Here is a 27,154-nt window from a genome sequence, read left to right as displayed (position 1 = left end):
CTGGCTAGGTTAATTTAACCTGTCTGGGCTTGTTTCCTCAGCAGGATTAACTGTCTTGCCAATTTCACAGTAGTAGAGGGATCAAACAATGTAACAGATGCAAACACTCCTTGAAGAGCATAAAAGCACTAAATGTAAGTGAACTATCACTGTTATTTTTAAACTCTTATCCATAATTTGGGTATAATGCACGGCTGAGTGAGTCTAAGGTTGTAACTGAGTAGGACCTTACATCGCCTTCCCAGGTCAGGCCTTCCCCCACATCCTCTGCTTTAGTTCTTCTCTGAATTACATAGATAACAGTATTTGATGCACATTTCCTGAGTTGTTTTACAGGTGTTAAAAACCCCCACCAAACGGATGATATTAACTACTTGATGACCATGAACACATAGCCCCAGGCCTCCTGGAGCCTAAGGACTGATAATGTTAACCCCTGTGACACTGCCCTGTTACCTCACCATCAGCCAATCAGAGAATTGTTCATGAGCTGACCACATACCCTGCGACTCGCCTCCCTCATCTGGCCTTTAAAAATGCTTTACCAAAACCCTTTGGGGAGCTCAGGGAGTTTTGGGGCCTGAGCCACCGGTCTCCTTCAGTGGCCCTGCAATAAACCTTTCTCTGCTCCAGACTCCAACGTTTTGGTTTGTTTGGCCTCACTGTGCATCAGGCACACGAACTTGCGCTAACAAGGTGGCCAGACTTCACTGTTCCTGGTAGGTTTTCCACAGCCTCTGCTTCAGAATAAAAAAATTCCTTACATCCAGCCTTTACTTTGTTGACAGTTCTACATGCCCTGCTTGCTTTTTTGAGAGTGAGTGTAAATATAGGACAGCATTCTCCAAAACAGAGGAAAGAAGAGTATTTTCCTTAAAGACATGCCTTGCAAGTGCAGCCCAATCAACATTTATTGAATTCCAAGACAACAGAAGCTGGAGGTACACAGAGCAAAAACAGGGCATCTGCCTTGAGGAGCTTAAGAGCCCATCAACTGATAGTGGTAACCTGCTTCCTGTTAGGAGAGTGGGAGTTTCCTTCCACTTGCAGGATTGCAGAAGCCGCAGACCAGGAGGGGCAGAGGAGGACCCAGCTCGGCTCTGGAGGCCGTGGGCTACATGAAAACTCCCGCGCCCCCTTAGTGTTTGCGACTTGGAAGGCACCCCTTCTGCCATTCCCCTTTCTTGGTGCCGGGAGAAGATAAACGATACTTTTCTATTCCTATAGTAGATACATCTCAAATCAGGACTTAGGACTTCACCGCTTCAGCCCTCACTCCCTCCTAAGGAGCCACTGCACGCTCCAGCGGAGGAACGGCGGCGGAGCTCCAGGGGGCTCCCCAAAGAGAAGCGCACCTTAAAGTCCTCCTTAAGGAGCTCCCTGTCTCCAGCCCCGCCCCTCGTGGAGTCCCGCCCCCGACGCGACCTCGTCCTGTGGCACCGATTGGTTGGCTCCTGTGCGTGAAGACGTTGCGTCGTGGGGCGGGGCGGAGGAGCGTTGTCCGTAGGTCCTCAGACCTGTGTCCTCGGCCACCGCCCCCGCTGCTGACCTGTATCCGCCCCTCGCCTGCCTTTAGAGGGTACAGGCGACAGCAGTTTCTCCAGGTGGTCGAACAGCCGCCACACGTCTCCGTCGAGCTACTTTTTCTGGTTGGCGGCTCCTCTGGGCTGCGTCCAGGTCGGGGGGTGGGGGAAAATGGCGCCGGCGCCCCAAGGCGTCCGGGAGGAGCCGCTGCTGGAGTGTGGGTCCGGACTGCTTTCCCGGCTGCTCTTCCTCGCCCAGGTAGTCCTCCTCCTGCTGCCGGCCGCCCGGGCAGGCCTCTGCCCCGCGCCCTGCTCCTGCCGCATCCCTCTGTTGGATTGCAGTCGCCGGAAACTGCCAGCGCCCAGTTGGAGGGCGCTGTCGAGCTCACTGCCCCCCGACGCCGTCAGCCTGTGAGTAGAGTTGCCGGGCGGGGGACCAAAGGAAAGGGGGGTGCTCCCCTTCCTCGAGGGACAGGAGGGAGACGGGCCTGGTCGGAGGGCGTGGCCAGGAGCCTAAGTTCTGAAGGAGAATGCCATTGCGATGTTGTGAGCTTTTTTTTGTTGGGGGGTGGTGGTGGTTGGAGCCTGAAAACCTGGTGTTCAGGTTCTGGAGACTTGTACGAAGACCAGGGTTAAAATTCTTGGGAGCAGGGAGTCTCTGATTTCTGGGCTAGGAGGAGTTCGGGCGGCGATACTGTTAAGGGCTCACTGGTCCTGGGCTCCGGCATTGGCTCTTGAATGGTTGGGGCTCCTCGCTCATTTTGGGCTGCATCATCTTGTGCATCAGCTTGAATGGTCCCCAAGCACGTGATTTTATAACCACGATCATAAAGACTTATGAACTGTTTTTTGGCTGTAGTTCAGGTTTTTGCTAATTTTGTGCTGTATTTTCGACAACTGGGTTAAAACTTCATGTGTTAACTACATCCAGTACCACCTTGAACAAATATCTTTATAAATAGCATTTTTAGCATATAATTTAGGATTCACCTTGTAAAGAAGGGAAGGCGTATCTGTTACAAAATTAAGTGTTTTGTTTTCAATGCATTTCCTTGTGGCAAAGACCTTAAAAATCAGTCCTCTTTGTTTATGTATGAGAAGCAAGTACAATGGTTGGATGAATTCTTCCGGAGACTCCACTGCAGAGTGATCACCTTGACAGGCCTGTGTTAGTGGCACCTGGAGAGCTCATTAGTCTGAGTCAGCCTGGTGGCATTAGGAGCAACAGTAGGTATTAAATGCTGCAATTATGGGGCTTGTTAACCACTAACATACGGTTATTTCTCTGCCGCTAACTGAGCAATGTATTTTTTTTTTTTTTTTTTGCGGTACTCGGGCCTCTCACTGTTGTGGCCTCTCCCATTACGGAGCACAGGCTCCGGACACGCAGGCTTAGCGTCCATGGCTCACGGGCCTAGCCGCTCTGCGGCACGTGGGATCTTCCCAGACCGGGGCACGAACCCGTGTCCCCTGCATTGGCAGGCGGACTCTCAACCACTGCGCCACCAGGGAAGCCCTGAGCAATGTATTTATTGACAGACTTCTAACAGAGTCATCTCTAAAACAAGACCTGTCACAAAAAAAAAAAAAAAAGCTCGAGGTGTGATTAAAATATGAGGGGATGTTTGGATTTCCATTGGAAATGGAATACAAATAGAAGGTCTGTCTCTGCAGAGGTTAAAGTGTGTATACATTTGCAAATAGCTTATGTTAGTTAGGAAAGGAAGCTACCTCATAAATTCCTTGAGAAAATTAAGGTAACTTAAATAACCAAATGTAGTAGCATAGATTTGCAGTGTAATAAGGTGTTTCCTGTTGTTTTATGATAGTGACACCTGTAGCTAATTCTGGTTCTGTTGATGCAAATAACATTTAGCAGTTCATATCAGTTGCAGTATAGTCTGAATTAAACCTAGCATAACATCTTAGTAATGCAGTAACTACCTTTTTCTAAGAAATTCTTGGAACAACTACCTGATTATGACAAACTGAACCTGATTATGACAGACTAAATCTGGTGCAGGTTTAAAAACAACACAACTTCATTTAGCTGTAATTGAAATAAATGTGGCCTACTTTTTAAGATCCTCCATTGGTAGATAAACAATAATTAGAAATAGTTTTAAGATACATTTATTTTGTATCTACATTTATGTAAGATATATTTATTTTGTGTCTAGGTTTGATATGTTTTAATCAAGACAAATTGCCTAAAGCCAAATGACATTCAAAAATTTTAAATGTCCTATAATGAAATTGACATTTTCAGTTGAAGTGAAATGCCGTGGAGAGCAATTCTCTTGTAGAAACGTAATTGGATGGAAGTCTTACATTAGCAGAAGAACTCTTAGAATATTAAAAGATGAGGTTGTGCTGTTTTAAGCTGAGAAATGTAATATTTTTCATCAGTTGCCTTCAGCTATAAAACAGGTACATGTGGTTTTCTTTATGTAATTTTGAATTTTTAAAACATATGCAATGCTTTAAATGTATTAGTGATTCAAACTCAAATGCTCAGACTTGCAGCAATCATCAAAAAGATGGTAGACAAAATTCCTTAACCCTGGGTTTTAAACTATGTATCTGCCCCCAGTTACTGGCACAGAGCCCCTGAAACCCTTGTATCAATAATTTCCAAAGTGATAGGAGAACTAGGAGCACCTTTCCTTTTTCTGTTTGGTCTTTGACCCTAATTCCTGGCACAGAGCTCGTACATCTCTTGGAATCTTCTGGGTGATAGGAGTATCTTTTGACCTAACGAGGTGACTCTTGGTGGGCTTCTGGATAGCTTCAGGATTGGGGTGGGTCAACAGAAAGACCAAGCTGTGCTTAGCAGCTTGGAACTTTCAGCCCCACCCCCCAGATCCTACAGAAGAGGAGAGGGGCTAGAGATTGAGATAGTAATTGATCATGCCTATGTGGTGAAGCCTCCATAAAAATTTTCAAAGTATGGAGTTCAGAGAGCTTCTGAGTTGGTGAACACACCTACCAGGAGGTATGCTGTAAGGGTGGTGCATCCCAGCTCCATGGAGACAGAAGCTCCTGCACCAGACCCTTCTGGATCTCGCCCTGTGTATCTCTTCCTCTGGCTGTTCATCTGTGTCCTTTATCATGTCTTTTGTTATACAGTTAACCAGTAAACATAATTTTCCTGAGTTCTGTGAGGTATTCTAACAGTGCTTGAGTCCAAGGAGGGGGGTCGTGGCAACCTCCAGTTTGCAGCCAAGTTGGACAGAAGTTGTGGGTAACATGGGGAGCTACGACTTGTGATTGGTTTCTGAAGTGGGAGGCCATCTTATGGGACTGAGAGCTTAACCAGTGAGGTCTGCACTAACTCCAGTTAGTGTCAGAATTGAATTGAATTGCAGGACATCTAGCTGGTGTTGGAGAATTGGTTGGTGTGGGGAAAAAGCACACATCTAGTGTCAGAAGTACTGTGTGTGTGAGTAAAGGAAGAAACCAGTGACAAAAATTTTTTGCTTGAGCAAACTTTAGTCAGGCTTCTGAACCTTATCCTGGGCCATCTGTGCACACCCTTGTAAAATGCAGTTTTAGCAGTATCCCTGCTAAGTTAGTTTAGTAGGAGTCCCCCACCCTCAATGTCTGATCAGATTCCTCCTCCTACACCATCGCCCAGGTGATATCTGAGTACCCTGGCCTGTCTTCAGCAAGAATCCTTTTGGGTCTGTTTAGTTAAAAACCCCCTTACCAGATGTTTTCTCATAGTAATTTTCCATTCACCGACACCACACTGCTCCTTAGCTATAAGTTTTCTCTTATTCATGGAGTATTCAGAGTTAAGCCCAATCTCTTTCCCCCACTTTAAAGTTTCATTGTAGTGGTTCCTTTATGTATCGAGAAAGCCCCATCCCCCAAAGTCTTCCTTACCATGCTTTAACAAGTATCATTGAGTATTTTTTTTCCTTTTAACAGTTATGGTGCCACAACTCGGGATAGGATCAGATTCATCATTGGACCCCCGGACCTCTCACCCAGGACCCTAAGTGCGTACCTTTGAAGCCTTTATCTTCACTCCTGACTGATTGATCGGGGATCCATTGTTGAGTCCGACTCCTGAATCATTGCTCCGGACTAACGTCCGTGGAAGCTGGTAAGGACAGATTTTGATTGTTAAGAGTCTGAGTACAGTTGACCTTGAACAACATAGGTTTGAACTGTGTAGGTCCACTTACATGCAGATATTTTTCAATAGTAAATACTCCAGTACTACACAGTTCATGGTTGGTTGAATCCATGGATGCAGAACCTTGGATACAAAGGAACTGCACGTATGGAAGGCAATTACAAGTTATATGTGGATTTTTAACTTTGCAGAGGGTCGGTGCTCCTAACCTTAGTGTTGTTCAAAGGTCAACTGTATACTCCAGAAGTTGGGATAGAGTCCCAGATAAACCCAGGCTGGGTTAGAGTCCCAGGTTTCTCTGTTTGTAAGAAAGCTCAGTTAGAGTCCTAGGTTTTCTTGTCTGAAAGGTACTTACTGGGTTGGAAATCTCTCCTTCCTGGCTCTTTTTTTCCTGAGTGGGGATTATTTATTCCCTGACTCTTTGGGCTGGAAGTCTCTTCTTTCTGGCTCTGTTTTATTATTCCCTGACTCCTTATGCTGGAAGTCTTTCTTCTTGGCTCTCTGTGAGGCCTCTTTGTCCCTCTCTTGGGTCCTGCTTTTCCCATGAGAACTTATTAGATGGCTCAAACCCCCTTCTTGAACCCCTGCTGAGTATATTCTCTGTCTCCCTCCATTCTTGTTGGCATGCTTTTGTTGAGGATAATGTGGAACTTCACTGGCTTCTTTCGGAAACTTGTGATCTCTCTACACTGGCTCAGCTAAGACGTCTCCTTTCTCATTGCTTCTGCTCCTCCTTTGCCCTCTCACCACCTTCAGTATTTCCTCCAATTCCCTTGAATACTATGATATGTCCTTCTCAAAGCCTCTTCATCCTCTATCCCCTGCCAGACCTTTTTACACCTCAGTCTTTTTTTTTTTTTTGCGGTACGCGGGCCTCTCACTGCTGTGGCCTCTTCTGTTGTGGAGCACAGGCTCCGGACGCGCAGGCTCAGCGGCCGTGGCTCACGGGCCCAGCCGCTCCGCGGCATGTGGGATCTTCCTGGACCAGGGCACGAACTCGTGTCCCCTGCATCAGCAGGCGGACTCTCAACCACTGTGCCACCAGGGAAGCCCTCCACCTCAGTCTTTATAGTCACTTGATCTTTGGACCCCCTGCCCTCTACTAGAGGCTGTTAAGAAACTTAGGGACCCCCCAAAACAACTACCTGAAGCTGAAAAGGAAAAAGGCTAATTGGAAATAGACTGTATGTTTTCAGCAGTTGGATGGGCTTTGGAGACCTGCCTCTAGATGCCTCTAGGTATCTCCTTGGTCAACACCTAAGATTTGGTTCATAGCCTCCATAAGATTACATATCAGGGCAACGGAAGGTGGTCTGTACAAAATTGGTAAACAGGTAACCCATACTTGTCCCATTTGCCATAAACACAATTCACATAAAAACATAGAGTAGAGAAAAGACAAGAGATTATTATTTTATATAAACCAGTGAGTTTGTATTACTATGTTTTACTAACTCATGACTAAAATTTTCCAGTGAAAACTTAAGATCTCTATTAGCATCTGTCTGTATATGTATGGCTGTATATATGTTGTAGAGGTGTGCTGTTTTTCTACTTCTAGATGGTATTACCAAATTAATTTATAAAATCCAATCCTGTTCAAATTAGCTTAGAGATAAATGAGCAGTTACATAAATTAAGTATTCCTGAAACTCTCAGAAACAGAGAAGCTCAGTGTTTTAAGTTTACATGATCTGGGATAATTTTTCGTAAATAAAGCTAACTTGAAAATTGTTGGTAAAATAAGAACAGGCATGTCTTCAGAGTTGTCAGCATTAAATATGGTGCAGACATTAAATCTAAACTAAGAACAAAATGTACAAAAAAAATGAATTGCTTCCTGTATGTCAAGCACAGCAGTAAAATAAAAAAGGGGGAAATACCATGTATGTAACTTTTTAGGTTTTTGCTTTTGTGATGTTTGCCTAACATGCATGTGTTATAAAAAATAGTTAATAGGGAAATAACTTCAGATGATGGCTGGCTTTGTTTGGTGTTGTGTCTGCCTAAAATAAAAATCAAAGTCATTTGTAAGTAAGATAAACTACTGAAACATTCATTATTGAACCTAAATTTAAGTTTATATACTTTTGGCATCTTGTTTTTACATGTTACAAAGAAACAAGATATTTGGATCTATTAGTAAACATTCTTTTGCTACACAAAAATTGTACTAAGAGGAATCGTATGCCTCTAGAAATTGCAAAATTGTATATTCAGAAATATACTAGTTTACTACAGAAAACTGATACATGACAGACCACAATTGCCTACTTCCTAGTTTTCTCTGTTAAAAAAAAGTTTATTAATAGTTAAAAATCATAATCAATATATGTAAATGAAACTACTAGAAACTGTAAGAATGAAGAGAAATAACTTTGTATGCAAGGTATGAAGGATGTGTTTAGTTAAGGGAAAAAAAGATTTTTATTCTAAGGTAGAATGAGTTCCAGAATGAGAAAGAGGAAAAATACAGTACAAAAACTGAATAGATATTAGAAAAATGGTTGTAGAAGATTTGCAGAACAGGAATTTTGTGTTTGGTTAAGTTGCTGAGATTGAATGGATTTATTTGTAAGTTACAAAAAAAAAAGTGAACTTTAATATCAAAAGTGTACTGGAATTCCCTGCTGGTCCAGTGGTTAGGACTCGGTGCTTTCACTGCCTCGGCCTGGGTTCAATTCCTGGTGGGTTCAATCCCTGGTTGGGGAGCTAAGTTCCTGCAAGCTGCGCAGTGCGGCCAAAAAACAAACACAAAAGTGTATTGATGCAAAACTAGAATCCTAAAGTTTTATTGGATTGTTGGTCTGTTCTTATTAAGAAACTGTAAAAAGGTTTACCTTTTAAGTAGTCTGCCTAGGAAACAAAGATTTTGTGTCTTATCAAAATAATTTCCTGTGTTTCATGTTGTCTTTATCAGGTCTTTGATTACTCTAAAACATTGAGTTTTCTCAATATTAGAAGAGCTAAGTTTTTTTTTTTTTAAACAACTGTGACTTTCTGTATTTGCCTTTGAAATCTTTTGTCACTTTGTTTAAATGGATAACTAAGTATTGTTTCACAGTGACCTGTGATCTTATTTAGTCAAGTGTTTAAACTTTTCAGTATTTTTGACAACTTCTCAAAATCAAATTCTAAATGGAGTCTTTTTGACTCCATTTAGAATGGAGTCTCGAACTACCTTCGAGACTTTCCAGAGGCCCCTGGAAAATCTCAAAGGATATGTCTCTCACGTTGTAAAAGGATATGTTAAACTAATTAGGTTTATTTGGTATTTTAAATTACATGAGAAGCGTAGTCAAATAAATGAGGACAAATATTCTTAGGTTATACACGTACGGATATATGTTACTAATAATAGGTATTCCAGAAAAGTGTGAAGTTCATAGAGATTTGAAATAGCCTTGTTGTTTGGTTATTATGATAAAATATTGTATGCCACAGAAATAACTAATTTTTCTTATGAAATGAACTCTCATCAGAACTTTAACCATGGCCATTTTAAGTCTTTTTTCATTCACGGACAAGTTGTTTTACTCTCATTCTTCTCTGAAAGCATAAACAGTCAGCCACAGGCAAGAATGCTCCATGATGCCATCAGTAAGGCCATGCCACGAGATTGAGAGAATTTCCAGAAGTAATGAAGAAGCTGATGGATTTATGAAACTGTTAACCCAAGATCAAGTAGAACAAGAATTAATTACATTGGACTGAATAAACTGATGAGGATGGTTATAATTTTTTTTATCACTCTTTGTTTGAAACATTACTGGTTCTTTAATGTTTTGCTCTTCAGATTTAAATAACCTTTTTCGGACTTCCCTGGTGGCGCAGTGGTTAAGAATCCGCCTGCCAATGCAGGGGACACGGGTTTGAGCCCTGGTCCGGGAAGATCCCACATGCCGCGGAGCAGCTAAGTCCGTGCGCCACAACTACTGAAGCCCGTGCGCCTACAGCCCGTGCTCCGCAACAAGAGAAACCACCACAATGAGAAGCCCGCGCACCACAACGAAGAGTAGCCCCCGCTAGCTGCAACTGGAGAAAGCCCCCATGCATCAGTGGAGAGCCAGCGCAGCCAAAAATAAATAAATAGATAAAAAACAAACAAATAAATAACCTTTTTCTTTTCTCTTATGTTATCTATAGCTTACAACAGTAATCTGGTAGATAATACCTTTGTGAACAAAGATGAGACAATTACTTTTTCTCCCTACCTGATTCCTCCAGAATTCAGAAACTTTTAGCCAGTATTCTTATTTTCATGACAATGTGGTAGTTTAAGTTCAATAAGAATGTGCTCTTGTAAGAGGATACAATTGGAAATATAGGTTATATTATCATGGCTTTGACTGAAATGTTATATTTAAGAGTGAACTGTGCATAGAATCTGGTTTAAGGGACTAAGGTTGCCTTCATGGAACCGGTGCTCTTGGAAAAACTGGCCTGCTGTCTGGCTTACAGGGTTCTCAGCCTCATAGGTGAGTAAGGAAAGTCACTTCCTGGCAGGTCCAGGAACCTTACGATATCCTGGGGACACCAAGAAGAGAGATATTCACCTGAATCTTTAGGAATGGGAGATGAAGTCTGGTGGCTAGTTCCTGAGCTGGCTTCCTAGCCTCGAGAGGCTTTTAAAAGCCTAATCTGAGATTCCTTATGAAAAGTTTGAGCAAAACGAACTCAAAAAGAGCCTGCCTATATGGTCAATCACTATTCTTGCTGCACTTACATGAGTAATCAGGACAAATCTAATGAGACCAGAATTCTGTAAACAAGAAATAAAAGGTTAACTATAGAGGGAAGTTTTTTTTCTTTCAGTGTAAAACTGTAGTGCACCCTTGTGGCTTCTATCTTGCACACTGGCCAGTCCTTACCACATTCTCAATTCTGGTTTCCTCCAGTATCTGACTCTAACTCTCCAAACTAATGTTTCCAGTTTTTTTTCCCCCACTCTCCTGATGTGGCATCGCTGAGAACTAAAATTGCCCTTTTCCTGAAATCCTGCAAGCTGAAGCTGGATGACTTGATATAAACTTAAAAAAAAAAGAGCACAACACATTGTATATGGGCAACCTTTGTGCCTCCTGCTGTGTGGACCACTTACAGAATTCATCAGAACATTTAATGCCATCCATCACCAGAGACATTCAAACTGCAAACCAGGAAACTTCTTCAGGTGGCCACTGCCATCCTCATTCTACCCTTTAAAGATGCTTCAAGTTCAAATCTAAGAATCCCAACTGGCTACCCTCTGGACTGAGAAACTGGATCTCTAACTATTAATTTTGGCTTTTATTTTCATAGAAACTCCCCTCATTAAATACCTGACTGCTGGTACCATTGAGCAAATATAATACCAAGTCCCTACAGAAGGTTCACCTGGTCCTTAATGAGCAAAAGGCTACTGAATGAGAAAATAGACATATTGTTCAGCGGAAAGAAGAATGTCTCTTCTTTCCTTGAACAAGAAAGGGGCCTGACAAAGATTCTTTGACTAAATTTTGACTCCTGAACCACCTTCGTCCAGGCTCATCTGTATACTTACTTGTAAAATGCAGTTTTAGCAAGAATCCTGCTGAGTCAGTTTAGCAAGAAACCCTTGATACCTGATCACCCTTGATATCTGATCTGGTTTCTCATGTTCCACCATCCTCCAGGTGATGTCTGATCACCATGGCTTGTCTTCAGCAGGAATCCACTTAGGTCTATTTAGCCAGAACCCCCGCTTACCCTTGTTTCCAGTTTTCCATCCACTGATTTTGTCCACCCTGCTCCATGGCTATAAATTCACACTTGCCCGTGCGGTATTTGGAGTTGAGCCCAGTTTCTTTCCCCCCACTGCAAAATTTCATCATAGTGGTCCCTATACCCTTACAGATAACTTGCACCACCTTGAATAAAGTCTTTCTTACCAGGTTATAACACGTGTCATTGAATTTTTTTTTTCTTCTTTTAACACAGAATTTTTCCTAGATGTTTGGTATCACAGGAGTGAGATTTGCTAGAGTGGATCTGGCTAATGGAAATGTGGTTTGGGAAGAGAGGGGATAAAAAGGCAGGGGATCCAGAACCTTTGATTCCTGGGTGACCACATGGTCACCCATGGTATGGAGCGGCAGCTGTGCTGCTCTCAAGTTACTAAAGGTAAAAGTTACCAATGGAATTTAGAGATGGATCCAATTCCTAGCCTCTTGGTTCACTGGATGCATAAGGAAAGGGAAACTAGTAAGAAAAAGATGAACTGTTTAATCCCTTGGTTATTGTGGTAACCAAATTATAATAGCTAAAATTGAAATAATGTAATAATAAGTAATATGTAAAAGTGAAATTAAAAGAGAGTGCTGGGTCAGACCTTGATGCTGGACCAAGCTCAGATTTCACTAAGTCTGAGCTTTGGTAACTAGCCTCAAAGCTGCCCACCAAGGGAAAAATTAAGCAAGGACAACAGAAAGTACCTCTAAGACCTCTGGCCACCAAGAATGTAGCCAGTGTGCGGGGAGGGCAAAACCAAGAAACTACTGAAATCAGGGAGTACAGTGTGAAGGAGTTGTTTCATTTTGTGGATCAGTAACATCAGCTTCCTGAAGAACCTTTATTAAAATGGACTGTGAGGGACTTCCCTGACAGTCCAGTGCTTAAGACCTCGCCGTCCAATGCAGGGGATGCGGGTTCAGTCCCTGGTCAGGGAGCTAAGATCCCACATGCCTCGCAGCCACAAAAAAAACCCCCAAAAACATAAACCAGAAGCGATATCGTAACAAATTCAATAAAGACTTTAAAAAAATAAAAAAATAAAAATGGATTGTGAGAGTCATTAATTTAGGAGCAGTATCTGGTTTTAGATGCTGCAGTGGGGAAAAGCATGTTTGGGTTGATGGAGGATCCGCAGGTCACTATGGAATAATCACTGATGGCCATATGTGATCCAGACACAAAGTAGTTTATTCCTGAGGGAACAGCCAGCCTAATGGATTGGGCAGAAGCCACTGTAAGGTCTGTTTATCCCTGAGAAAGAGAACTGTCTGCCGCCTCCAATAAATGCCAAGTGGAAGCAGATGATATGTTTTGTGTATAAGCCATGTGGGATTATCTTTATGATAATTGGGATATTCACTTGCTGAATGTGCCTGTTACCCAGTCCATGGTAAATGCTGTGATTAAGGGGAAACTCTTACATGGGCACCCCATATAACCTTACTGCTGCAAAACCAGGGGACAGTTGGGGAAGCCTTATGTATTGGCTGCCTCAGCTTCCCCTCTGGATCTTATAAAGATGCTAATAAAAACATTAGGTTAGTTAACAAGAGAATGAGGAAAGGCAAAGGAGTCAGGGAACTGATCTTAGCAAGGTGGACATTTTTAAACAGTTACTAAGAAATAAGGTGAATAAAGCAAATATTGTTAGGAGCAAAACAAAGGAAATAGGGAAGCATCATGGAATTCAACCCAGCAGAATGGAAGGCTTTAGATGGTTTTAAGAAATGGGATGAATAAAACAGACATTAGTGGGGTTAAAACAAAGCTTTTATTACTGCACTACCCAAGGTTGGGCAGGCTGGAAAGACCTCCTTCTGATCCCCCAACATTAAAGGTCTCCAAAGAAGTCTGCTCTGTTTAGTTTGAAGAAATCTAAAAATCCAAATACTGAGATTGCAGTGAGAAACTTGACCAGCAAACGCTTGGGTCATTGGTTAGGCAGATTAAATGAGATAAAAATTAACAAAAAGGGACACTTTCCTGGCCGTCCAGTGGTTGGGATGCCGTGTTTCCACTGCAGGGGGTGTGGGTTTGATCCCTGGTCGGGGAACTAGGATCCCACATGCCTTGCGGCACAGCCAAAAAATAGAAAAAAAATTGACAAAAGGGCTAGGGTCCCTTGGCTCAGCCCACGAAGGGAGGACCCCAAAACCTTTTGCAGTAGAGTGGATAAAATGGTCAGAAGGTGGAGAAGTTCCCAGGATTTCCTGATAGGAGATCATCTTGCACTGTGGTACCAAAACCCACTGGTGAAACCTGATACAGCTGAGAACATAAAAATATAAGGGTTGATAGGATTATGAAAGTTGGAATGTTTAAACAGGCTTTAAGTTGTATCTTCTATTTTTTTGCACTATGTGGGCCTCTCACTGTTGTGGCCTCTCCCGTTGCGGAGCACAGTCTCCGGACGCGCAGGCCCAGCGGCCATGGCTCACGGGCCTAGCTGCTCCGCAGCATGTGGGATCTTCCCGGACCGGGGCACGAACCCGTATACCCTGCATCGGCAGGCAGACTCTCAACCACTGCGCCACCAGGGAAGCCCAAGTTGTATCTTCTTTACCTGAGTGTTTTATAGGAATGGGTGTTATGTCTGTATGGGGACTGCCTCCCCTACCTAGTATTCTACAACCAAAATTTGTTCATATAAGCCCTAATGGAGGCTCTAGTTAAGAATGTAAGGTGAAAGTTTGTAGGAGAATGGTATATTTGATCAGACTTTTACCTGATTGTATAATGAAGATGGACATTGTATCTGGTTGGGGAATGTTTTCTCTACCTAGTGTTGTAAAACAGAAGGCATGTAAATCTACACTTCAAGCAATATTACTAATTGGACATGCTAAATGGGAACCAGTAAGGTGGCCCAAGCCCACCTAGCATAGAATAGAAGCTGGAGTGTTGGTATGGGAAAATTCTCTGTGTGATAACCCTGTGTGTACCTGAGTGCCTCCCAGCAACAGCTTCTAGGACTTTGGACTGGAGAATTTCCAGTTGAAGGGTAGTTATTGGCTTCCTTTGGACATTAATTGAAACTGCCCGTATGACTAAAAGTCATAAAGTAATTTTGAAAAGAATCTTGATGTCTTGCATAATGTCTGATAAACACTCCAGTGGGGAGGACAGTGCCCAGAAGAGTTTCATAATAAAATGGCAATGGTTTACACAGGATCATACTGTCTGGGGCATGCGAGGAGGATATACTAAAGAATAGGGAGCCTCTTTTCCCTTAGGACTGACTCTGGAACTGTGTGAGGAGCTGCTGGATTATGTTGTCACTTGGAAGTGTCCTATAAACAGCTCATAACTGACCAAAAAAGAGCTGCTTGGTTTGTGAATGACAGTTGCAAGGTGAAGGGACAGCATCCTATTTTGAAGGCCACCACTGATAGAAGAAGGTAAAGACATTAGCTCACTGGGTTGAATTGCATGCTGTTTTCCTAGAGTAATGCAAGAATTGAACAGTGGTAAAAACCCCTGTGTTTGAGTTTTTACTGACTCATGGACAACGGCCTATGGCCAGACCATATGGTCAGGCAGAAGAGCAGTGGAAACATGGCCTGTTAAAGGGATGCCCTTATGGGGCATAGCCTTATGGGAATTACTGTGGGAATTTGAAGGGTGCATTAAAGTAGGACTTTGTCGATGTCCACCAGGAGAAGCCCCTTCTAAGTTCAGAAGGTGATTAGAATCACCAGGCAGATACCCCTGTGTGCTCACTTGAGATGGCCATGTGCGTCCATGAAATGAGTGGATATGGGGGCATTGCAGCAATGCAGAAATGGGCTAAATCCAGACGTATTTCTCTTGTATCGTCTGAGGCACAAAATGACAGTAAGTATTGACAGAGTAATGTTCTGTCTGCAAGCAAAAGAGACAGAGATGGCAGATGGCTAAGTGTCAGATTCCTCTGGGGGAAAGGCCTTGAATATAGCTAGTAAGTGAGACTGATGTTGGTAGACCTGGGGGGCTACAAATGAGTCCTGATAGGAATAGACACTGACTCTGGACCAGGCTTTACTTACTTGGTGGTAGATGGAAATGTACAAGAGTGCTTTGAAACAACCGGAACAGAAGATAATTGTACCAGTTTGGATGGCTGACCATCATCTCTTCAGACCAAGGAATACACTTTATAGCCCATAATGTCCAAGAGTGGGCATAGAGAGAGCCTCCTCAGGGTACTAGTTTGATGGAGAACTAGAATGGGCAATTAAAACATTGGTTATCTAAAATGGGAGAGAGAAAGACATGAAGGGCTGGCTTATATACCATGAAAGTGTACTCATACTCAACATGGGGTGGGGCTAAAGGAGTGGCCCTACTGTATGGAGTCCTCTTTCTGGTGGGTCTGGGGAAGAGGGTGTGGAATGACTATGCAATTCTTACTAAGGGAGAAGTATTCTGGTGTAACAAGTATACTTTTTTCTTTCTTTCCCCTATTAACTTTCTTCCCCCTGCTTGATGCAGTGGTCATAGGACCAGGCCTGCAAATATAAGTGCTGGAAACATAGATGATTCCTAAGCAAGAAGCTAACTAATTTTAAATTTGGGTTCAAGATTCCTAAGTAGCTGATGGGGTGGGTTGTGCCTTCACCCCATCTTGCAAAATTGAGGTAAACAGTGAATGCCACTATATTGCCTGGTGGTAAAAAGAGCCCAGGTAGTTCTGTAACTGTGTTACCTTACCCTAAATGAACTGTGGACTGAAGTGGGGGAGCTTGCTAAACTAGTGTTGCTCTTTGCTATCTAGACCAGCACAGTGGCTGAACCTGATGTTCCTTCCGAAGCTGAAAGAGTTTGGGTATACAGAGAGAGAAGGAGCAATAGTAGCTGAAGATAAAGAAACAAGTAAATGGGTTGTGTAGTGAGGGAAATCCAATAATAACACCTCAAAAGGGCTCAGAGTAGTCGATTATATCTCTTAATGCAGTTACACCAGATGACTGAAAGAGTGAAACCGTATGTTTGCCTAGACCACACCTGCATTTGGAACCTGACAAGATTAACTGGAAGCCTGCAAACCCGAGTGGCCTTACCTGAAAATTATTTTTCATACCATATGATGATGGACTGGTCCAGTTATTAATGACTGACTGGGATTCTACAACATGCCAGTATCTTTTGAGTATATATATATTGGTCTCTGCCCCTGGCTCCTGGCACACAGCTCCTGAAACCCTTGTAACTTCCAAAGTGATAAGTATTTGGAGTGCCTTTTGTTCTAATATTTGGTCTTTGACCCTGATTCCTGATACACAGCTCCTACATCTCTTGGAATTTTCTGGGTGATAGGGGTGTCTTTTGACCTGATGGGGTGACTCTTGGTGGGCTCCTGGATAGCTTCAGGATTGGGGTGGGTCACCAGAAAGACCAAGCGGTGATTAGAAACTGGGAACTTTCAGCCCCACGCCCCCCATCTTAAAGAAGAGGAGAGGGGCTAGAGATTGAGGTAGTAATTGATCATGCCCATGTGATGAAGCCTCCATAAAAATTTTCAAAGTATGGAGTTCAGAGAGCTTGTGAGTTGGTGAACACACCTACCAGGAGGTATGCTGTGAGGGTCGTGCATCCCAACTCCGTGGAGACAGAAGCTCCTGCACCAGACCCTTCTGGATCTCGCCCTGTGTATCTCTTCCTCTGGCTGTTCATCTGTGTCCTTTATCATATCGTTTGTCCAGTAAATGTAAGTAAATGTTTTCCTGAGTTCTGTGAGCTGTTCTAGCAGGTGCTTGATTCCAAGGAGGGGGAACCTCCAATTTGTAGCCAACTCGGACAGAATTTGTGGGTAACATAGGGATCTACTGTTTGTGATTGGTGTAGGGGGCAGTCTTGTGGGACTGAGCCCTTAATTTGTGGGGTCTGCAGTAACTCCAGTTAGTGTCAGAGTTGAATTGCAGGATATCCAGCTGGTGTTGGAGAATTGGTTGGTGTGGGGGAAAAACCCCCAAAATATCTGGTGTCAGGAGCATTGTGTGTGTGAGTAAAGATAGAAGTGAATTTTTTCCTAGGCAGAACCTTACTTAGATACTGTCTTTTTAAAAAAGAGTTTATCATTGGTTTACAATATTGTGTTAGTTTCAGGTGTACAGCAAAGTGATTCATTTATATATATACATATATCCATTCTTTTTCAGATTCTTTTCCCATGTAGGTTATTACAGAATATTGAGTACGAGTTCCCTATGCTATACAGTAGGTCCTTGGTGATCATCTATTTTATGTATAGTAGTGTGTATTTGTTAATCCCAAACTCCTAATTTATCCCTCCCCTCCATGTTTCCCCTTTGATAACCATACATTTGTTTTCGAAGTGTGTGAGTCTTTCTGTTTCGTAAATAAGTTCATTTGTATCTTTTTTTTTTTTTAGATTCCACATATAAGTGATATCATATGATATTTGCCTTTCTCTCTCTGACTTGCTTCACTTCGTATGGTAATCTCTAGGTCCATCCATGTTGCTGCAAATGTCATTATTTCATTCTTTTTTATGGCTGAGTAATATTCTATTGTATATATTTACTACATCTTCTGTATCCATTCCTCTGTCAGTGGACATCTAGGTTGCTTCCGTGTCTTGGCTATTGTAAATAGTGCTGCAGTGAACATTGGGGTGCATGTATCTTTTCCAACTATGGTTTTCTCTGGATATATGCCCGGTAGTGGGATTGCTGGGTCATATGGTAGTTCTAGTTTTAGTTTTATAAGGAACCTCCGTACTGTTCTCCATAGTGGTTGTGCCAGTTCCTGGATACTGTCTTTTTTTTGGGGGGGCCACACCACTCGGCTTGTGGGGTCTTAGTTCCCCGACCAGGGATGGAAGCTGGGCCTCGCAGTTGAGAGCACCGAATCTTAACCACTGGACTGTCAGGGAATTCCCTAGATACTGTCTTTATGCTGCTTCTTTTTTTAAAAAATAAATTTATTTATTATTTATTTTTGGCTGTGTTGGGTCTTAGCTGATGCGTGTGAGCTTTTCTCTAGCTGCGGTGAGCAGGGGCTACTCTTCGTAGCGGTGCCTGGGCTTCTCATTGCGGTAGCTTCTCTTGTTGCGGAGCATGGGCTGTAGGCATGCGGGCTTCAGTAGTTGTGGCACGTGGGCTCAGTAGTTGTGGCTCGCAGGCTCTAGAGTGCAGGCTCAGTAGTTGTGGTGCGTGGGCTTAGGTGCTCCGCGGCATGTGGGATCTTCCCGGACCAGGGCTCAAACTCGTGTCCCCTTCATTGGCAGGCAGATTCTCAACCACTGCGCCACCAGGGAAGCCCTGTCTTTATGCTTCTATATGTCAGAAACTCTTTCAAATTTTATTTGGTAGTTTAAAACTTGACTGGATTCTCCATGGCAGAGCTCTGTGTCACATTGTTCTGATTTTACACACACAGGCACAGACACACACAGACACACACACACACACACACACACACACACAAGATTGAAAGACCAGGTATGTTAGTCAACTTCTTGTTTTTTCAAGTAAGAACATTAGAACCCCTCTCCTCCAACAATTATTTGCTGTTATGGTCATTTCATGATAGCACCAAAAAATTAGGAAGTACATGATTTTTTTTTTTTTAATTTTTATTTATCTATTTAGTTTTTCGGCCACGCAGCATGCAGGATCTTAGTTCCCCGACCGGAGATCAAACCCGTGCCCCCTGCAGTGGAACTGTGGAGTCTTAACCACTGGACCGTCAGGGAAGTCCCAGGAATACATGATTTTAGAGTTAAGGAAAATTCTGTAGATTAACTATATTTAGCTTTATGGAAAACTTGACCTTATTATTTTCGTTTTACTGTTGACTGCTGAAAACTTCATCATGGATTTGGGAACCACTGCTCTACTAGATTAATTGGAAAGAGATGGCAGATGACACTTAGCCACCTGCCATCTCTGTCTCTCTTGCTTGCGACAGAACATTATTCTCTCAATACTTACTGTCATTTTGTGCCTCAGAGGGTACAAGAGAAATACGTCTGGATGTCATATGCATTTAGTTGTTACTTCTAGTTTCTTAGTCTCCTCTGTTCTCATAATAGTTACTGTTTAAGATTTGTCCACATTGTTCTTTGGAGTAGTTGTGAACAGATTAGTTCTTCAGCATAGGAAGAGGGCAGTTTATGTTGAATAACTCCAGGAAGTCTTTCAGATTTGCACATCACTTGAGCTTTAACCTCTTTAGCTGTTGCTTTGTGTGAGTGACATTGGTAAAATGTTTTCACTGTTAGTTACAGGTGGAGTTAGCCTCGATTCCTTCAAAGGTCCTGAGCTCACTACCAGTGACTTGCGTGATGTCAAGCAAAAACCGCAGAGCTTTGCCTATACTTCATATTTCTTTCCTAAAAGGGCAAATAATTTGTAGTATCCTTCCGTTCTACATTTTCAGTGATACTGGTAAGCACTGAGATACTCTTTGGAAAATATTCTTAGGTTTTAGAAAGGTAATATGGTAGGGGAGTTGATTTGAGGATGTTTGTTTTTCTGAAAATGAACTCTTCAACCTTCTATTGCATGTAGAGGATACAGGTTGTGAAGAAAACTGAGAGGCAGAAACATAACTTTGACATAACTTGATGCTTTTCAATTGGATAATCCAGCTGGGATGTGAAGAGAAGAATTCACTTTAATTGCTTCAAACCACAAGGTGGTGAACTGAAAATGAGTCCCTTTAAAAAAGGTACAGATTAGATTTCCCCTGTATTAAGGTCCCTCATATTTACCCCATTTGTTACTATCTACCCTTGTTTTATACCTCCTTCTTCCATTTTGTGTTCCATGATATTTCCACTGCATTTTATGGGGAAGTGAGATTGACTGCGGGGCGGAGCACAGTGAGATTGGCTGTGGGTTTAGAAACGTGGTTTACTCTGTCATCAAACCAAAGTAGGACTTCCCTTTCTTGGCTTCTAGGCCTCTTTAGGTAGGAATCAAGAGGAAACGCTTCTTGCTCTGCCTAATATCATCCTATCCCAGTTCTACACTCCAGAGTAAAGAAGAGCTTATTCCTGGGAAGATTCCCCATGCCTTCCTTGCCCTGACCCTCACATCCTCACCACCAACCAGTATCTGCTGTGAGACCATCAGCCCCAGGCTCATTATGCCCTTTATTCTTGTTCACACCAGTCTCCACAAGAAACTCAGGACTTACAGGTTAACTCTCTTCTCCATAGAAAGCCGCAGCCCTCTTCTTGGCTTTATTTTTGTCTTTAGTAGGCATCATCTTCTGACACGCTACATATTTTACTTTGTCTTTTCAATAGAATGTAAATGTCACGGGGGCATGGATTTTTATCTGTTCATTCATTGCTATAGATGAACAGTGACCAGCGTAGGTACTCAAAGGTATTTGTTGAATGAATGCAGCAAATAATTGAATTAAAGAAAATCTTTTGAGGGAGATTAGGAGAAGCTCTCAAAGAAATTAAAGCAGTCCTTTCTCAATTGCTTCTCTAGTTTTTTTTGTTTTTTTAAAATTTTATTGGCGTATAGTTGATTTACAATGTTGTATTAGTTTTAGGTGTACAGCAAAGTGATTCAGTTATACGTATATATATATTCATTCTTTTTCAGTTTCTTTACCCATATGGGTTATTACAGAATACTGAGTAGAGTTCTCTGTACTGTGCAGTAGGTCTTGGCTGGTTATCTGTTTTATATATGGTAGTGTGTGTGTGTTAATCCCAAGCTCCTAATTTATCCCCCCTGGCCCCTGCAACGTTTCCCCTTTACTTCTCTAGTTTTTTTTTTAATTTTATTTTTGGCTGCATTGGGTCTTCATTGCTGCGCGCGGGCTTTCTCTAGTTGTGGCAAGCAAGGGCTACTCTTTGTTATGGTGCGTGGGCTTCTTATTGCAGTGGCTTCTCTTGTTGCAGAGCACAGGCGCATGGGCTTCAGTAGTTGTGGCTCGCAGGCTTAGTTGCTCTGCAGCATGTGGGAACTTCCTGGACCAGGGAGCAAACCCGTGTCCGTTGCATTGACAGGCGGATTCTTAACCACTGTACCACCAGGGAAGTCCCTCTAGTTTTTAAAATATCTTATTAGATGATTTCTTTTCAGCGTACCTCATTCCCCATAGTAAACATTTTGAGTGAATCAGTATATTATCTTAGCTAATTATTTGTATTTTAAGATCATCTTTTTAAAAAAAATAGAGAAAAATTTCTGAATATAGGCATACTAAGTTACTACTAATTCTAACTCCCATCTCACTCTAGGATGTTTTGTTTAATTGTACCAAAATTCAGAAAAACTTCTGTGTGAACAATCTTTCATTTATTCTGATTGTCTTTGTTTTTATAGGACTTTGCAGCGTCTATTAGATATTTACTAAATATTAGTGAATAATCAGTTGCACAAAGTGTCATTATAGCTTGCAGCCATAGTTTGAGGGGTTTTTAATAGTCTACAACTTCATTCCAACCTGTACACCAGCCACCTATTTCTAAAGTTGGGATCCTTCAAAGGCATTTGGATGTCTTTCACGTACCCTATCTTTCTAGGCGCTAGCAGAAACACCAGTTTTATTCTTTAAAAGAAACAGACCCACTGGTAAATCCCTAAAGCACATTTAGGGGAACGGGGAATACACTGCTATGGTGTTTCCAAAATTCAATATCTGTTGTCCTTGGCTTGCATACTACTGTTATATCGAACTGTTTCACTTCCAACAATTATTTCAAAGCATATACAATATGCCTTTCTTGCATTGCATTAAGGATTTTAACATATTTCATCTTCTTTATCCTGGTCTGCCTGGGAAAGTGATAAACAGAAGATGTGAGCCCATGAAATTTATTGTAATCTTCAAGGCATTTTTGTTAGTTCAGAAAATAGCTGAAGAAGAAAGCCTATAATGAGAGCCTTAAGAAATTTTATCTAATACATATTTGGTAAAGATCACTTAGATCTCATTGTTAACACAAGTCTACACTGAATTATCTTGATATTTTACATTGAGCCCAGCATAATTTACCAACTTAAACTCCTTTTGAGACTGAGAGTGCCTGTCTTATCATACTTTCCCTAGCATTGATTATCATCATCTAAATTATTCTTTGCTAATTTGCTAGGGGAAAAATCATATTGTTTTAATTGCTTTTCTTTGTACAATTTGTTTGATTCTCTTAATGTTAACTTTGTCTTCACTGGTTCCCTTGCCCTGAATGGCACTCAATTTTAGATGTTAGAACCACTTGGAAAGAGGAGAGTAGTGTGCTCAGTATATCCCTAAGGAGTTTTACAACATTGACCTTTGCCCTTTTTGACAAGATCTTTCTGGGCAAGGGAACAATAATTAAGAGATGAAGAGAGCCAAACAAGGCTACTTCTGGAAAGTGGTAAAGAAACCTAGGGTCATTTCACCTTGCTATAGACTCCCATACCTAAACCCAAATCCTGACTCTCCTTCCCAGTGAGCTATGTAGCCAAGGAGCTATCTAACAGTGTACTAGTATGTCTTGCTGCGTTTACCTAAGACTTCATTTTTAAAATCTTATTTTAGGGAATACACATAAATTATAAAAGAGCATATATTCTCATTAAAAGAAATCAAGCAATACAGAAGAGAATTAAATAGAAATAAAAGCACCCATTCCTTCTTCTACCCCTTCTATCCCACCCTCCTGTGGTACAAATAGGGATTTACAGGAATTTCATCCTGATAGTAAATATAATTTAGTGGCATTTTGGTGTCAGTGAGACTTTAGTTTAAGGTGATCCTGTAAACTCCAGGAGGGATTATATAAACTCCCCAAATGTCTGTTTTGTTCCATACTACTTAGTGCAGTGCCTGGCATATGGTAGATGTCAAATATTTGAGGACAGTTTCATTGTAAGGCGAGAAAAGGAAAAGAATTGAAAGAATCTTAACAGAGCATGTCTGACCATCAGGCTTTGGGGTATTAGATTTCTGGAGAAGCGCAAGGGTTCTCAGCACTGGCTGCATGTTAGACTATCACTTGGAGAGCCTTAGCAAAATACCAGTGCTTGGGTCTCACACCCCAGTGATTCTGCTTTGATCTGGATGAGACCCCAGCATCAGTGTGTTAGAATCTTCCCTGGTAATGCTGATGTGCAGCAGTGGTGAAGAACTACTGAACCATAAACAGTTGTTGCTTACTGAATGTTAATTGAGGAGATCTGTGCTTTACTTAATTCTTTAAAAGTCCTTTATGCTTTGGAGGACACTTTTATTTTTATAGAGATTATTGTCCTAATTATGTTTTGTTATATTAAAAATATTTTGCATTTCCTTATATACAACATATATAGTAAGCACATGGATAATCAAAGAATTACTTAGTTACTTGTACATTAAGATAATCATTAGGCTTCCTGATGCTAGAAAATATATTTCCCTCATCTTAGGACCATGACATTTTATACGGTATACTTTCTTTTTTTTTTTTTTTTATATGGTATACTTTCTTTTTTAAAGGCCCTTTAATCATAATGGAAAACTAGCATTTAAGCAGTAGAGAAAACAAATCATATTAAGGAGCTTAGCAAAAATGTTTTAAAAAAAATCTGAATGCATTTGTATGATGTTTTCTTTTCTATGCTAAATTAAATGACTCAACTTGTTTATTCTGTGTTACCCCAGTCATCAAAAATGTTAAGATGTTCAGCTGATGCAAATAAAAAATAAAAGCAATTTAGGGACTTCCCTGGTGGCCCAGTGGATAAGACTTGGCACTCCCAATGCAGGGGGCCCATGTTCGAACCCTGATTGGGGAGCTAGATCCCGCATGCTGCAACAAAGATCCCGTGTGCTGCAACTGAGACCTGGTGCAGTCTAAATAAATAAATAAATATTAAAAAAAATAAAAGCAATTTAAGTAAGTAGATTCCATCCAAATTATTAATTTCATGTTTGGGACAAAAACCAGAGGAACAGAATATTTAATGTAAGCTTTCTTTACTATGCTGTAAACCTGTTTTTTTTAAAGTGTGTATTCTTTACCTTTCCTTCTCTTGCCCTTCCCCAACTTTTCCCAAAAAGGAGACTGTAACTGTGTTGTTTGTAATAAACTTAAATGCCGGAATAACTGTCAGAATAACTAGTAGTGATGAGTAGTTTTAAGGTTAAACCATAAACAGTGCAACATTAATGAAGTGTGGTGTAAATAAATTTGTAGCTAAACACTTCTTAACTTTGGCTTTCTGTTATATATTTTTATTTTTTGTATATCCATTTCAAAACCACTATGACATCTTAGTTATATAATCAAAATCTTGGCAGGTTGCAGCAGGAAAAGCATAGCCAACCCTGAGCATAATTATGCTTATTTGAGGAAATATTAGACTTGGTGCCAGGTTAAACTATATGGATGTTAAGAGATAATAATGAGAAACCCAACTAATGCTTGGCTTTGATTAGACCTTCCTTCTCTGCCAATAACGTAAGTGATAAGACAGTTTATATTAAATTTAATATCTATTCACTCCTCAAAATATAATAACTTAATAATTATAATAAAATATAGTCTATCCAAATATAAAATAGTCTGAAAAGAAGCTGTGAACCCAGTTCATAGTCAGAAAATGCTCACTAAAATGATGATGGAAAGTATCTTAGCTTTCTGTATATTTTCATGTATAAGCAACAGCCTTTGTTCTGCTATTGCTGAATTATTTTTTATTCTAAATGGAAAAAACATTAAAAGCATGGGATTAATATGCTGGGGTTTTGTACTGCTTGCTAAAAATTCAGCTGTTCATTGGCTTGATATTTGAAGGCCAGACACTGGGTTCGAAAATGCAATTTACCGTTTCATAAATCAGTCCAAAAACTAAATCTAGTATGTGTGTTCCACTATCTTTCTGAGGTATACTACTGATTAGGAATGCAAAATACATCTAATTATTATTTTTTCCTTTGTCTAGTGTCATAATTAATCTGATTGGGTCAGTTTAGAGCATTATTCTGAAAACATTCTGTAAGAACAATTCTAGTCTCTTAGAAAAGTAACAATTAAAATCTTGTTTCCTAGTCACATTCTGGGCTAAAGATAGATTTTATGTGTGAGTTTATTTTTAAATAATACTTTCCCATGATAAACTATTAAAACAGTACAAAAGCATATAAAATGGAAAAGTAACAAGTTCCTTGTTCCACCTAAGGAAAATTCACTGTTAACTGTTTCTTGGGTGTACTTCCACAGAGTTTTACACATACATCTTTTCCCTTTTCTTTAGAAACACCTCCCCACCACAAAGCTGTACTATGCACTATGTATAAATATCTGTTATTCTTTTATTTTTTAATTGAAATATAATTGATTTACAATATTATGTTAGTTTCAGGTGTACTACATAATGATTTCACATTTGCATGCATTTTTTAAAATTTGCATGCATTATGAAGTGATCACCATGATTAGTCTGGTGTCATGATAACCATCTGCCTCCGTACAAAGTTATTACAATATTATTGACCATATTCCTTATGCTATTCTTTTTACTGGCTGCAGAGATTTCCATTATATGGAACTTTCATAAGTTATTTAACTGATCCCATTTTATTGAACATTTAGATTTCTTTTTATTTTATGATTTTGCTATTACAGTAACTTCCTGGTAGATATCTCTTAATAATTATATGACTCTATGTAGAATAGAATTCTTAGGTTATTCTAAAACATCATATCTTGTGATATAGGTTTATACCTCAATAATTTGACCAAATCTTTGGTGGGCTGCCTTGTTATTGGCATCTTTCTCATGAAATTGGAATTCAGAAGCAATATTTAATTTATTACTTTAATAAGCTAATTTAGGGGAGTAGTTCCAATTAATTAAGATTTTACCTTGGGAAGTGGATTATGCCTGTGTGTACAAAAGGTAAATACTTAGAAAAGGTGAGAGTGCTGGACCATCATTCTATTTCAAATCTAGTATTATATAATCTACTATTTACACACTGACCTGTAGTCTAAGCATTTTATTTATATCCTTTTAATCATCTGAGCAATCCATTGAGGTAGGTACTAGTATCCTCATTTAATGGTAGATGAGACTGAAGTTTAGAGAGGTTAAATGACTTGCCCCAGGTACCAGAACTGGGTGTGCAAAAACTCTATTCTTAAAGGTAGCTGTAGAATTCATATTTCTTGTTTTGTTCTTGTAGTCCCCACAATGAAGCAATGTTTTCAGTCATTCAGAATCCAGGGAAAGATGATGGAAGAAAATAAGATATGCCTCTTATTCTTGAAAATTAGTGCTCCCATTTTCCTACCACATCCAACTTTTTGGATTCATATAAAAAGTGTTGTACAGTGTAAATAAGTAATGCAATTGAAGGATGAAACCTTAATTTGGAATAGCATTATGCTTCATGCTGTAATACAAGCTTTTGAGAATAGGCTGAACTGTGAACTTCAACGATAACAAAATTTCTGATAAAGGGGCCCTTTGCAAAAAGTTAAAAGATACTAACATATTATATATCCAGTAGTTTGGGTATGACAATGTTTTATGTATTTATCCAGCATAATTTGCCCTTTTGTGAATGGAAATCCCTGTTTTGCTAATTAGAGTGTATCCAGTGTAATTTACTTTAAAAAATATACTCAGGATTATCATTTCGCTCATTATAGTACTGTGATTTATTTATTTATTATATATTTGTTTTTGGCTACGCTGGTTCTTCATTGCCGTGCACGGGCTTTCTCTAGTTGCGGTGAGCGGGGGCTACTCTTCGTTGCAGTGAGCAGACTTCTCATTGTGGTGGCTTCTCTTGT

The 27,154-nt window shown here is 40.7% G+C and overlaps 1 protein-coding gene across 1 annotated transcript in view; it reads left to right on the top strand.

The window, feature by feature from the left end:
- The first annotated feature begins 1,471 nt into the window (after window positions 1–1,471).
- LRIG2 (leucine rich repeats and immunoglobulin like domains 2) overlaps window positions 1,472–27,154 on the top strand; it is a 62,536-nt gene continuing 36,853 nt past the window's right edge. The window contains exon 1 of the mRNA XM_060139314.1: window positions 1,472–1,934. Coding sequence (XP_059995297.1) covers window positions 1,696–1,934 — 239 coding nt within the window. The 5' untranslated portion in view covers window positions 1,472–1,695. The remainder of the gene's footprint in view (window positions 1,935–27,154) is intronic.

This window comes from Lagenorhynchus albirostris, chromosome 2 (genome assembly GCF_949774975.1).
Source record: "Lagenorhynchus albirostris chromosome 2, mLagAlb1.1, whole genome shotgun sequence".
NCBI lineage: Eukaryota > Metazoa > Chordata > Mammalia > Artiodactyla > Delphinidae > Lagenorhynchus > Lagenorhynchus albirostris.
Note: the sequence above shows the minus strand (reverse complement) of the source record. Positions and strands in the feature narration are given on the sequence as shown.